General features: G+C 40.7%; 1 protein-coding gene across 1 annotated transcript; it reads right to left on the reverse strand.

Annotated features, from left to right (window-relative positions):
* Positions 1–1,942: 1,942 nt before the first annotated feature.
* LOC139478985 (tRNA selenocysteine 1-associated protein 1-like) lies at positions 1,943–14,081 on the reverse strand. The gene is made up of 10 exons (XM_071261709.1): positions 13,993–14,081; positions 12,845–12,942; positions 11,234–11,333; positions 10,601–10,653; positions 9,639–9,742; positions 7,726–7,873; positions 7,256–7,406; positions 5,776–5,821; positions 3,654–3,712; positions 1,943–3,380 (listed from the first exon to the last, which is right to left on the reverse strand). The coding sequence occupies exons 1-10, from the start codon at positions 14,023–14,025 to the stop codon at positions 3,306–3,308; spliced, it is 867 nt and encodes a 288-aa protein (XP_071117810.1). The 5' UTR covers positions 14,026–14,081; the 3' UTR covers positions 1,943–3,305.
* Positions 14,082–14,250: the final 169 nt, after the last annotated feature.

The raw sequence follows: 14,250 nt of genomic DNA on the forward strand, positions 1-14,250 counted from the left end.
GAAAGTCAGGTATTATTTCGTTACAGAAAAATACAATGAAATTGTTAGTTCATTTTCCTGCAACTTCCCTGCACGTTTTATTAGGGACAGGTGATAACTTGATTAAGGAACCAGTCAGTTGTTTGGGGAGAGTGTTTGTTTGTTTGTTGTTTAACGCCGCAATATCCAAGCTGTATGACAGCGGTCTGTAAATAATCGAGTCTGGACCAGACAATCAAGTGATTTACATGATGAGCATCGATGCACGCAATTGGGATCGATGACATGCACCAACCAAATCAGCGAGCCTGACCACCCGATACCGTTAGTAACCTCTTACGGCAAGGATAATCGCCTTTTATGGCAAGCATAGGTTGCTGAAGACCTATTCTACCCCGGATTTTCACGGGTCTTGGGGAGAGTGAGTTAATGTTGGACAACGCCACAAGATTCTAGCTAGTTCACGACAGTCTGTAAAACATCAAGTTTAGACCAGGCAAACCAATGGTTGATAGCATGAGCAACGATTAACGCGTTCCGATGAAACGTGATCTGCCATGTCACCACCTGGACACCCGATCCCCATTTTAGTCGAAAAGCAAAAGTGAGTGAACGTTGTCAAGGGAACTGTAAATTAGCAAGTCCAACGCTGTCTGGGTGCGATGACGCGCAGTCAGCCATGCCACAGAGTCTGTCCTACCAATCCATTTAAATTATATGTCAAGCTCGGTTACCTCGGACCAAAACCGCTTCCGTGTTTAAGCGGTCTGGTGGGTAGAGCGTCTGAGGATCTGGTGGTTCGATCCCGACAGCGACATACCAGAAGATGTTCAGAAATGGTATCCTGCCTGGCTCTCGGCTTTAAAGGAATAAAATAAAACTAGTACAAGCGCGCGCGCACGCACGCACACCTCGTTATATTAGCGCAATTATCTTGAACGCGACATTAAACCCATTTCCCATTACAGAAGGAAACCTTATTTAAAATGCAAACACATCAACATATTCAGAAAACTTTTGAAGAAGAAAAGAAATTTGAATTTATTCTTTCACCTACTGTCCGATTTTTCACAAAATTATCATAGAAATGAAAAAAGTCTGGCTTCATGTGATATATACAAGTTCCTATTTGGATTCATGGAGCCATTCGAATGATATTTCTTGTAGGGCCTCTGAATGAATCAAATGAAACTTGTAACAGTGTTTTTTCACTACACATATAAATACAATGTGGAACCGACAGAAGCTTAACTGCATCATCAACACCTCTTTAATCTGGCCAGGGCACCTTCCTCTCACCTGAATCAGGTGAGGTGAGGTGAAATTAGGTTTAACGTCGCGTCCAAGATTATTGCACTTATATAGCGACGTGCATGCACGTGTGTGTGTGTGTGTGTGTGTGTGTGTGGCTGCTTGTACTAGTCCGGACTGATGCCGATTTATAGTGCTAGCTCACTGAGATACCATGCCGCAATTTAACATGAATACCCCACTCAGACACAGTATACTGACTCCGAGCCGACCAGTCCTTGTTTTAGCCCCTAATACCGAGCGCCAGACAGGGTAACAACAAGTACCTTATTTTTAACGTCTTTTGGTATGACGCGGACGGGGATCGAACCTCGGACCTTCCGCCCTCCGGGCAGACGCTCTATCACAAGACCACAGAGGTGGTCAGACTGGATCAGGCCAACCGGTGATTGATAGCATGAGCAATGATCCGTCAGGTTACGATGACATGCAACATGCAATCACTAGGGTTGCTGCTGAGTACTTCTGCCCTAGAATGCCCCTGGTGCTGCTTGTGGTTCGTCACACATCAAATACTATTCACCAGCCATTGTGACCACACAGGCCAAATATGCCCATCAAATCCTCCTTCCAATCCACAGTCATCTCCATTAACTGTTTCATTAGAGTTGCATGTGTCCAGATTTACAAGAGAACAATGTTCAAACTCGCATAAATCATTCTTTATTTAGTCTTGATGTCTTCCAAGACTGAAAGTGATATTTACAAAGACATCAGCAATCAAACAACTACACACATGATATTGAAGCCATTCATCTATACCATACAACACAAACAAACATTTGCAAACAACATTTGAAAAATATATGTCCAGATCTTAGACGCTATAGGTATATATTCATTGACAATATTATATTTGTAAGTATTAGAGCATATATAATAATATGCCCTTAAGACATGTCCCATTTGCGAAGACTCAACATGGTCCAAGGGAGACAACTCCTTGCGTTTTCCAGTTAAAAGAAATAACACGGAGAGACGTTGCACTGGCAATTTGTAAGTCTGAGTAAAATTGTTTAAAGTTGTTCAAAACACCACTGTGTCTGTGTTTATATGAAATATTAACATATAGGTAAATCTTGCAGTTGTCTCAAACTCAAGTTATAGTCCCTTGAGTTAAAAATCGGTTAAACATTACCCTCAAAATATTTGAAAAACACAACTTTGCACAAGTTAGAATTTGTATCAATAATGGACCAAACACTTAACAATTTAATACTACATGCTATGCAAACTCAAAGACAGGAAACAGGTAGAAATGGGTAGAAACAAGGCTGACCAATCAAGCAAAACACCTGGCTTAACCAGGGTATGGATCAGGTGCTTCGACTCCTCAGATGGTAACCAGGTCGTCAGATGTGTCAAACACTGGATAAGTTAAACTACTTCTCAGGTTCCCCAGCAGTTGACGACAACAGTGTTCCACTGTATACCCTGGACCCATTGGCTACTTTAACTTAATTTCGCACAATTCCTCTCACTTATCAACAACCAATCAAACTGCCTTTTTTTAATGCAAGTTCGTCAAAGAACTACTTTCAAAATCGTGCTCAATCAAGAGTTCCTCTCGAAATATTTAGCCAAGACATGTCAGAAGACATAAATACAATTTTAGGAGGAAAAGTTGTTTTCCTGAGAACTAACACATGGGAAGTAAGTCACTACATGACATTCCGGCTGTATTTGATGCAGGTCTCAGTGATGCAGGTCTCAGACGTTTACCACTTCAGTGAAACCCACGAGCATGAGTATGGTGCTGAGAAACCTAGAAACCTAATCAGGGCGAACCAGGATTCAAACCCACAATCATAGGTTTCTGGCGTGCCCAAGGGACGCAACTCTGCACAGCAAATTGCGGCACCTTCGACGACTGGGCCACCTGTGCCCCCCTTTGCTGCTTGAAATAGAATGAAGACTTGATACACAGGATTATTGAGGACTGGTCCAGATGACATGATCACTTTTATCCACACACCATCAACTTTCTTTCATCATTCATCAGTAACAGAACCACATCATTGTGCGGGAATCTGGGACCCCACCGAGTCAAGAGGGAACCAGCGAGATCTCTCCAGAGCTTCAAAAAATGCCTGAAACAAGCAGAATGACTTGGAAGTTATACAAATCAGCTATCAAAATCACTCAAACGAGAGTTTGTTATACAGCCTTATTTAAACTTTCTTGAAAAAAACTTAACTTGAGATGAGGTCCTTCTTAAATGGAGATATGTTATAGGAGATTGATAAACATAATTTGGTCCAGTAGAAATTGTACATTTGTCCTGTGACAAGCGTTTCATAACCAAGTCCTCCATAAAATTCGAATATTGCTGCAGTGGCCTGAAACAACATGCAGTCGCTCACCTCGCTTGATTCCATAAATTCTCGGTTCTCTTTGTTGATGTTAACTTCTACACATGGATCTGCAAAGATAAAATAGTGCTGTAGCTCACCTGGATATGTTGTCAATAGTTTACAATGTCAGGTGAGGTGAGGTGAAATGGGGTTTAACGTCGCGTCCAAGATTATTGCACTTATATAGCGACGTGCATGTACATGTACGTGTGTGTGTTTGTGTGGCTGCTTGTACTAGTCTGGACTGATTCCGATTTATAGTGCTAGCTCACTGAGATACCATGCCGCAATTTAACATGAATACCCCACTCAGACACAGTATACTGACTCCGAGCCGACCAGTCCTTGTTTTAGCCCCTTAATGCCGAGCGCCAGACAGGGTAACAGCAAGTACCATCTTTTAACGTCTTTTGGTATGACGCGGCGGGGATCGAACCCCGGACCTTCCGCTCTCCGGGCGGATGCTCTACCACTAGACCACGGAGGCGGTCGTTTACAATGTCAACAAATACAGCCACTTACAAAAAGTTGCAGTCAGCTTTGAAAACAAAATATTTCTGCATAAATACTGGACTAAAAACTAACACTAAGATATAGTGATCAGCTCCTTCAGTTTGTTTCTTATTTAACGCTGCACTCAGCAATATTCCAGCTATATGACAGCAATCTGTAAATAATCGAGTCTGGACCAGACAATCCAGTGATTGACAGCATGAGCATTGATCCACACAATCGCGATACAATGACATGCATCAACCTAGTCAGCGAGCCTGATCACACGATCCTGTTAGTTGCCTGTTATGGCAAGCATAGGTTGCTGAAGACCTATTCTACCCCGGATCTTCACAGGTCCAGCTCCTTCAGACTGGCAACTTAAGGACAAGTGAGTTTATAATGCCATAAAATCTATTGTCAATACTTATGGCCATTCAAGTACAAAATTAGTCAATCACTTAATAAAAATAGAAGAGCCACAAGACTCACATGAATGTGTATTCATATACCGTATTCGACGTAATAAGCGCCCCGCTCTAATAAGCGCCCACGGCGATATTTGCAAATAGATTGACTCGTGAACAATCCCAATTAGCACCCTTTCAATGTACACAATACTTATTTATTCGCGTATAATTCGCACTCGTGTTTTAAATGCCACCTTAATTATGGGCAATTAAATTCTGGAAAAATATATCTCTCTTATATAAACATTTCAGGCTGTCAGCATAAACCACGGAATTTATCTTTCAACTCTGTTTTCTTCGACAAAATTATATTCTAATAAGAGCCCCCTAGTTCTAATTTTAAGAGCGCCCTGGGCGCTTATTACGTCGAATACGGTACTTTATTTTTTTTCAAAATTTGCATCAATAGATCATTGAGTGTATTATAGCTCCATTTCATAAGATTGGCTAAATAATACACTGGATAAGCTAGGATGCACCCTGGTACATACAGGTCAAAGTTATGCAAATGAAACAAAATACACACCACTTGTTGATAACAATACCAGATACCATATCCTGTCATATGCTCTCTGATAATACCACATACTTACAGTATACTGGTATTCAATTTTACAATGATACTTGCAGAAATAATTGAGTAAAGGCGAATCACATTCATTTCAATATGGCTGCAATAGTGGCCATGTTTAAAATGAAATTAGATTTGTGTGTGCAGCACTACTTGGTCCACATACAGTGACAATGTGCAACAGAATATGCTCACATTTCATAATTTCAAACTGTCATTACATTATAGATAAAAAGTTGAAACCATTTGGTTCTCAAGCAAAGACTGAAAATGTGAGCTAGTACAGATATGCCAGAGTGTAGGAGTTTCAATACCAACAAACAGAAATAGAATGACTCCAAGTTTTTGCTGAGGCCTTTTATGTTATATCTGTTGAGATCTTTTTGACCATCTAAATTAGATTTTGGGTAAAAACCTTTGGAAATAAACAATAGATAATTGAGATTCCTCCACATCAACTCCTTTCAACATTTCAATGGTCACTTGAAAAAGATATCACCAACAAGTACAGCTTCATAATATAATACATAAGCTTCATAATAATAACAATGTTACAACAGAATAGATAAAAGTAAAAAGAACAGAAAAACAGGTTTACCTTCTAAAGCCTCCATGTCTTCATCATAGGACTGCCCATAATAGTCCTAGTGAAACAATTAACAAATCACCTTTAAATTAACATAGAGAAACGTTCTTTTAAGGCATCGTCTGAAAAGTATTCAACTTTATCACTGGAACACTCAAGTGACAGTGACTCTGGATTATTGAGTGAGAGTATGGTTCTATGCCACTTTTAGCAATATTCCAGCAATATCACTGCAGGGGACACCAGAAATGGGTTTCACACCTTTAAACCATGTGGGGATTTGAACCCAGGTCTTTCGCATGATGGGCCAGCGCTTTAACCACTAGGTTACCCCACTGCCCCAACTCTTGGATAAGTTGGTTGGTTGGTTGGTTTTTTAACGCCGCACTCAGCAATATTCCAGCTATATGATGGCGGTCTGTAAAATAACCAAGTCTGGACCAGACAATCCAGTGATTGATATCATGAGCATCAATCCAAGCAATTGGGATCGATGACCTGCATCAATCAAGTCAGCGAGCCTGTCCACCCGATCCCGTTAGTCGCCTTTTACAACAAGCATAGTCGCCTTTCATGGCAAGCATGGGTTGCTGAAGACCTATTCTACCCCAGATCTTCAAGGGTCTCCTTGTGGTGAGAGACAGCTCTCGAAACGCATGCCTTAGATGTTTACCACTTTGGTGAAACCCACAAGCATAGGTTTGGTACTGACAACCAAGATTCATAATTAGTGAGTGAGTTGGGTTTAACGAGGCTTTTAACAGTATTGCAGTTATATACACGGCGTGTCAGTTTAATGTGGGAGGGAAGCCCAAAGTGATGCAGATCTCAGACGTTTACCACTTCGGGGAAACCCACGAGCACGGGTATGGTGCTGATAAACCTAGAAACATAATCGAATCCACAATCATAGGTGTCTGGCGTGTCAAGGGAACGCAACTCTGCACAGCGAATCGCGGCGCCTTAAACGACTGGGCCACCCCTGCCCCCCGATTCATAATTAGGGCGAACCCGAACTCACACCCATGACATGTGGGTATCCCAGATAGGAATAAATGTTCCCAGCAACGTATGCCTGTCATTTGTTTGTTGGTTAGTTGTGACATCCATGCTGTCAAGGTAAGATGACATGCACTCAACCAACCGAGTCTGACCTCCTCCTCCGTTTAATTGCCATTAATGACCAGAATAGGTTGCTGCAGACCTATTCTAACCGGGAAATCCCCATGGGGTACGCTTTTCATATGAGGCGACTAAATGGATCAGGTGGTCAGACTCAGTGACTTGTTTGATTGCATGTCATCTGTCCCAGTTGTGTGGATCAATGCTCATGATGTCAATCACTGGATTGTCTGGTCCAGATTCAGTTATTTTCAGGCTGTTGCTGTATCATCATCAAACATCATCAATCACCGTCCTCTTCAAACATTATCATTATAATCAAACCATCATCATCATCATCATCATCATCATCATCATCATGACTACTTACATGGGCATCTGGGTGGTGTGAGGAGCTGCTGGGGTGCATGTGGTTGTAGTTGTACATGTAGGAGCCCCAGGAGTAGGGGCCGGGGTAGTAGCTGTTGTAGTGAGGGTAGTAGCCGGAGGATGAGGAGTAGGACCCACCTCCATCAGACAGCCTGCAGCAACGTCAGTCAGTTGTGATCATATCGATAGTACACAGAGTGTATATATAGATTCCTAACATAAACTCAGGGAAGCACATTAACCTGAAATATAGTCTAGTCTGAAAAGTGATAACACAAAAGGTCAACCCCTAAAAAACATGAAATTCTACTAGTCCTCAGGATACCTTTAACATTAGTAGACAAACTGACTCAGACTCGGTTAGTGACAGTTTGCTTCTGTGATAAACTCATAAGAAATCTGCAGGAACTGATTGTTTGGGATAGTCAACTTGACAGTTTGGGCTTAGGCTGACCCGGGCTTGTTCCTCACCTTTTTGGCGATGCTAGACTGACTCTGATTGGTTTACGCCCTATGCCGGTCATGTGCTGCATCTCGATGAGAGCCCTCTGCTGGTCAGTTTCCTCAGAGAAGCGGACAAACCCATAGCCCTTTGTAGCACCAGTTGAATCGAGAACAACTGAAGACACAAATACATACTGACTGAAATCAAGACTCCAGTACCAAACAGCCAACAACATGAAATACTTATTATTTCCTGAAAACTAAGACATCGGTCAAGGAAGATGAGCAGACTCCTTTACAGTTTATGACCCTGGGCATTTTTTTTTGAAAAAAAATGAAAAAACTGTTTGTAAATAACATTTTCTACTGGTAAGCCAGAATAAGTTGAGTTGTCACCTGACAATCCCATAAAACTATGTATGCGGTCCGCCCAATGGCGAAGAAAGGGATAGCAGGTGATCTGTGACAAGTAGAACAATGGATGTGTGCGTGTCCTGTCTCGGCTAACAACTTGTCACACCGATCTCTTAATAGTCTCATGAGAACATGTGTCCATGGAAGCGTAGTTAATATCATCGTTATGACCTGCATGTGCACCACATGCGTAACTCCTCTACCTGTAACAAACCAAATATGTTTGCCCAAATTCTGTGCACTGCCTTCTCAAATGTTTTGCGAGTTGGTTCAACATTGAACAGGGGACTGAAGTGTAGTGCAACTTGGTGCATGGAATGCGATGGAGAGTTACGCTGTGTACAGGAAGCGATGGAGTGTTACGTTGTGCATGGGATGCGATGGAGTGTTACACTGTATATGGGATGCGATGGAGTGTTACGCTGTGTATGGGATGCGATGGAGTGTTACACTGTATATGGGATGCGATGGAGTGTTACGCTGTGTATGGGATGCAATGGAGTGTTACGCTGTGTATGGGATGCGATGGAGTGTTACGCTGTGTATGGGATGCGATGGAGTGTTACGCTGTGTATGGGATGCGATGTAGTGTTACACTGTATATGGGATGTGATGGAGTGTTACGCTGTGTATGGGATGCAATTGAGTGTTACGCTTTGTGAGGGATGCGATGGAGTGATATGCTGTGTACGCTGTGAGTGTGAAGCTGTGTATTGGATGCGATGGAGTATTACGCTTTGTGCGGGATGCGATGGGGTGTTACGCTGTGTATTGGATGCGATGGAGTGTTACGCTGTGTATGGGATGCGATGGAGTATTACGCTTTGTGCGGGATGCGATGGGGTGTTACGCTGTGTACGCTGTGTACGGGAAGCAATGGAGTGTTACGCTGTGTATTGGATGCGATGGAGTGTTACGCTGTGTATGGGATGCAATGGAGCGTTACGCTGTGTACGCTCTGTGTGCGGGATGCAATGGAGTGTTACGCTGTGTACGCTGTATGCGCTGTGTGCGGGATGTGATGGAGTGTGAAGCTGTGTACGGGAAGCGATGGAGTGTTAAACTGTGCACAGGCTACTGTGGAGTGTGACACAGACATTTGTCAAAGCACCACGTCAACTCAACACATGCACTGTAAATGCCAAATACTAAATAAGGTTTGTTTGCTGTTTTAACTCTGCACTCGGCAATATTCCAGCTATATGATGGTGGTCTGTAAATAATCCAGTCTGGACCAGATAATCCAGTGACTGACATCATGAGCATCAATCAATTGTGATCTGATGACATGCATCCACCAAGTCAGCGAGTCTGACTATCCGATCCCATTAGTCACCATTTATGACAAGCATGGGTAGCTGAAGACCAATTCTAACCCAGATAGATATACACAAGTCCTAAATTAGGAAGCTTTCCACTCCTTCTGCTGTTGTTATCTACTGCATGGAATATATAGCCAGGTGGGTTCAGATGTTTAAGTCTATTTAGCAGTACACAACTGCTCTCAGTTATGAGTTCACCCTTACCTTTGGCAGCTCTGACAGATCTGTACCTCCTGGCAAAGGCGTTGTACAGCTGATAGTCATCCACATCACTTGACAAATCACCAACAAACAAGGAAAACTCGGGTCTGCAATGGAAAGTCAATACAGATTTAAAAATCACAAACGTTTCATGTTCTGCTCTGTTACATACACAGATCAACAAAAGAAAAGCATTTAAGGATGTCTGCTGGATTGTTTTGAGTTCACTGCACATGCCCACATGCCGTAGTCGAGTGCTTTAGTGTCATGTTGAAGACAGTCTAACACAGTTTTGAATAAGTGCAGCTGAGAATCCTTCACTAAAAAACACATCGTAAAAGACAAAGCATCATATAAGAAACAAAAAGTGAATTAATTCGAATTTAAGGACAAGTCAAGCAGTGCTTACTGATGAAGAGAATGGGAGTAGCACCATTATACAAACTAAGACAATCCAATACTGTAAACCTGGTTGCCCGTCATAATAACACTGCATGTTGTTATCGAACTGTATTTCTTATTGATATTTCTTTTTCCAGGTATACATGGACATATATAATCACATTGTACAATTTATCCCACATTACATGAATTCAATGTCTTGATGTTAAGCCACTAATCTGTATACCATGGTATACTGAGATATGTAAAAACCTTTGAGAAATGAGATCTTGCTAAACATCCTCTGACAACCCAGATTTTGAACATTTTTTATTCAAAGATTTCAAAGACTGAACATCATTCGTCATCAAGTCATGTCAGGTGATGGTCAAGGGGAGATAACTTCTGAACTGGTATTGAATTCATACAAGCATAACTTCAGCAATGTGAAACTTGTCAACTCACCAGGTTTTCCAAGATACAATATATTTAAATTTACTACAAAGAAACATGCTGCAACAAGTTAGGCATATTAGTAATATTACATCATAATAAACATATCTAGACAGAGCCCTCCTACTTACAATAACATGTGTTCTTTTCCATAACTAGCTGGGTTTAGCTTGAACCGTCTTGGCTGAAAAAAACCCACTTATGTATCAATAATGTGCATTAAAAAAAGAAGCTAGTAAGCATTTTTGACATGCACAAAGAAGACTGAAAGAAATGTTCTGCTTGATGTTTATTTGAATGACAAGGCAAGAGTTACCTCCCCCTCATCACTTCCAACAGTTAAACGACACAACAAAAAAGAAAATGCTCTTAAAATGCTTATTCCATGTTTGGGAAACTTCTTTAAACAAGTAACAGCTGCAAAAAGCCTATTAAAGGCAAAGCCAAGCATGGATACAACTACAGAACAAAGGGGGTGCATTTTGTAATTGGGCAAATCATGTTCAGGAATTGTGTAATTTTGTTTCAAATATACAGCCAAATGAGAGAAACATTGTTGTCATTATTCTACCCTCAGTATAATCGATCACCTATCTGAGTGAACAAATGTTTAAGTGTGCTTCAAAGAGGGCACAGTGCACCCCAGCACCCCCATCTGGATCTGTGTGGGTAAAGCCCTGGGTCTACTTCAGGGATGTGAGCAGGTTTTCCCGAAAAAAGAGGAAAACTCTAGGGGTCTGCCCCTCGAGTTTTCCTGTACTTACAGGGTTGCTCCCAGGGATGATCTTCCCATTGAGTTTCAACATGGCCCTGTTGGCTGCCTCTGCATCACCAAACTCAACAAAGCAATATCCAGCCAAGGCACTGAAAAATAGAATATTACATAGCAGTGAGGCAGCCACTGTGAAACCAAATGTGAAATCATTGACAGCACTGCTCCTTTAAAAATATTTCATACAAAATGTGATTTATTTGACATTAGAAACACACAAACCCTTTCACATACAAAGATATCTGACTCTTAAACTTAAAGTGATGTAGGACATTGCAGGTCTTAGGCATTTATCTCTCCAGTGAAACCCCCACACACAGGTGTATCATCATGGTGGTGAAAATCCTGTGAGACTTCCCCACTTAAACATATATGTATGCTTAAAAGGATTGAGGGGCAATGCATACATATATAACTTTTGGAGGGATACAGGAGTAAGTCTTTCCGAACATCCAAGAAACATTCATGATGATTCTGCGATTCGAATCCATGATCATAAATTTCTGGCATGCCTAATAATAATATCCACATAAAATTAACATATGTGAACAAAAATCTGAAACTTGTATTGAATAAAACATAGACTAAAAACACCATTGTACACTTAATATGTTGAACACAGTAATACACACTTTCTATTTACAGTGATTCGCATGTATCATCACATCCGAATCCTATTTTTCAAACACTATTTAGAAAAGGCTTTCAGCTTATAAAACATTTTAGAAGTTAAAAACAACACTTACGCACATACTTCATTCATTCATTCACTAGAAGTGATATAATTTATTTTAGTGATATGACTGTTTACTTCACTGTATGAAGATTAAAAAAATAAGATAGAACCTTTTATATTATATACATTTAGTTTACTTAAAAAACACACACTTTAAACATACTGTATTAATTTAATATAACATAAAGATTATGGACATTTCACTAATCTGATTATGATAATAATCAAGGATTAAGATGGCAACTTTACCCTTTGCTGATCTGAGAAGTACTGTCATGTGCAGTATGCAAGGTGATCAAAACATGCAGTTTAACAATAGGTAAACTCAGGTGCTAGCTTGACCAATCAGTACACGGAGCTTCTGGACATGGGACAGTTTGCAGGTTACACTGAAGGACAGATACACTGTGTAACAGCTGGCTGATAAAGCCATCTTCCCGAGGCAAGGGAGTTAATAGGGCAATGCCATTTTGTTTGAAGCAAACGCAAGTGACATGAGAGGTGAATCTCATTGGTCAATAGGATGGACATAGAAGGGACATAACTCGAAACAGCCACCAAAAATTCCAGCCTAGTTCGGCAAAGGTGGAAACTGGACTTTTACAGTCAGTTAACGCCATTTTCACAGGAAAGAAGGGGCGTGACTCGAAATGGCCAACGATGACAATGTGATCGAGCCAAAACATTCCAGCCTAGTTCGGCAAGGTTGGAAACTTGACTTTTACAGTCAGTTAACTCCCTTTCCTCAGGAAAGATGGATAAAACTAAATGAAACTAGCAACTGTATATTTAATAAACATAAGTAAAATAACAGGAATTAATTGAAACAACTATATACAAAAAGTACATCAGCCAGATTAGCATTACCTTGTGTTCTTGTGTTTGATGAGTTTCACATGCAGCACATTTTCTCCCAGCTGTTGAAATGCCCCACTGATAAACAATTCATCCATGTATGTATCTAGCTGCAAAATATGTGAAAATACATACACTGCAAAATAGACATGATAGAAAAGGAAATGTCAGAATGTGTGTTGTTCAACATATTTCACACTCACTGGCAGTGAGTAAGTGTGTTGGTTTTAACACTGCTTTGAACAGTATTTCAGTTATATCACAGCGTGTCAGCTTAATGGAAGGAAAGACCAAAGTGATGCAGGTCACAGATGTTTACCACCTTGGTGAAACCAACGAGCACAGGTTTGGTGCTAACAAACCTAGAAACATATTGGGGCGCACCAGGATTCGAACCCACAATCATACGTTTCTGGCTAGCCTAAGGTATGCAACTCTGCACTGTGATTAACGGTGCCTCAGACAACTGGGACCCCTGTGGCCCCTACACTCTCAGGTTCATAAACACTGATGACTAACTACCAAAAATCACATAATAGATATATTTTATTTTGAAGTATAACAATGATATATGTTGATCTCAGTGAGTGTTTGAATTTCAAAATATAATATATATTATTGAAGATATCAAATAGGGTGAGAGTGTTGGGTTTAAAGCCTAAATGAACACTATTTCAGCTTTATCTTGGCAGTATTATTATGGTAGAAAAGCATGATAGTGATGCATATCCTCGATGTTAACCACATTGGCGAAATCAGCGAGCATGGGTTTGTACTTGATGTAACCAATGATAATTGGATTATTGCACTGTTTAAGGGACACAACACTGCAGTGAACTACTGCACTTTAGACCACTGGGTTACGTGTGAATATTAGAGTCTTACAAGGGGGCTGCTGTAACCTCTTTGGGCCTAGGCTTCTTGTTGTAATTCAAATATCAAATAATGAGGACAGGAGGCCATGGTTGATGCTGGTACTACAATATCTAAAGTATTATTCATTTTGCGTCTATAAAATTGTCATTCACAGAGTGCCACCATATGCTGGCTCGTCATTGTCATCAGCTGTTTTGGGGTGCTTTTCACCAAATGAAATGGTTTCGAGGTGAAGCATGCATGTGGTTAAGAGTTTAGTAATCAGTCTTTGACAAAGTACACACGTCACCCATCCACAGCGAACTGCTGAGTGCCATACTGCCCTGGTAAATTCTTCAAAACAGCAATTTCTTGAAACCGGAAACGTGGTATAATCAGATCTCTTTAGTTGAAGAGTTCTACACCAGAATTGGTGACGTTTTATAATATGAACAATAACGCATTCAACTTCTTATTATGAAACAAATAACACGATAGCCTGATCTAAAAACCAATTCTTTGATTATTTTGTAATGAACAGCTGATGACATTATCTATTGATA

The sequence above is a fragment of the Haliotis cracherodii genome, unplaced genomic scaffold (assembly GCF_022045235.1).
Source record: "Haliotis cracherodii isolate W230 unplaced genomic scaffold, xgHalCrac1.p SCAF_4, whole genome shotgun sequence".
Lineage (NCBI taxonomy): Eukaryota > Metazoa > Mollusca > Gastropoda > Lepetellida > Haliotidae > Haliotis > Haliotis cracherodii.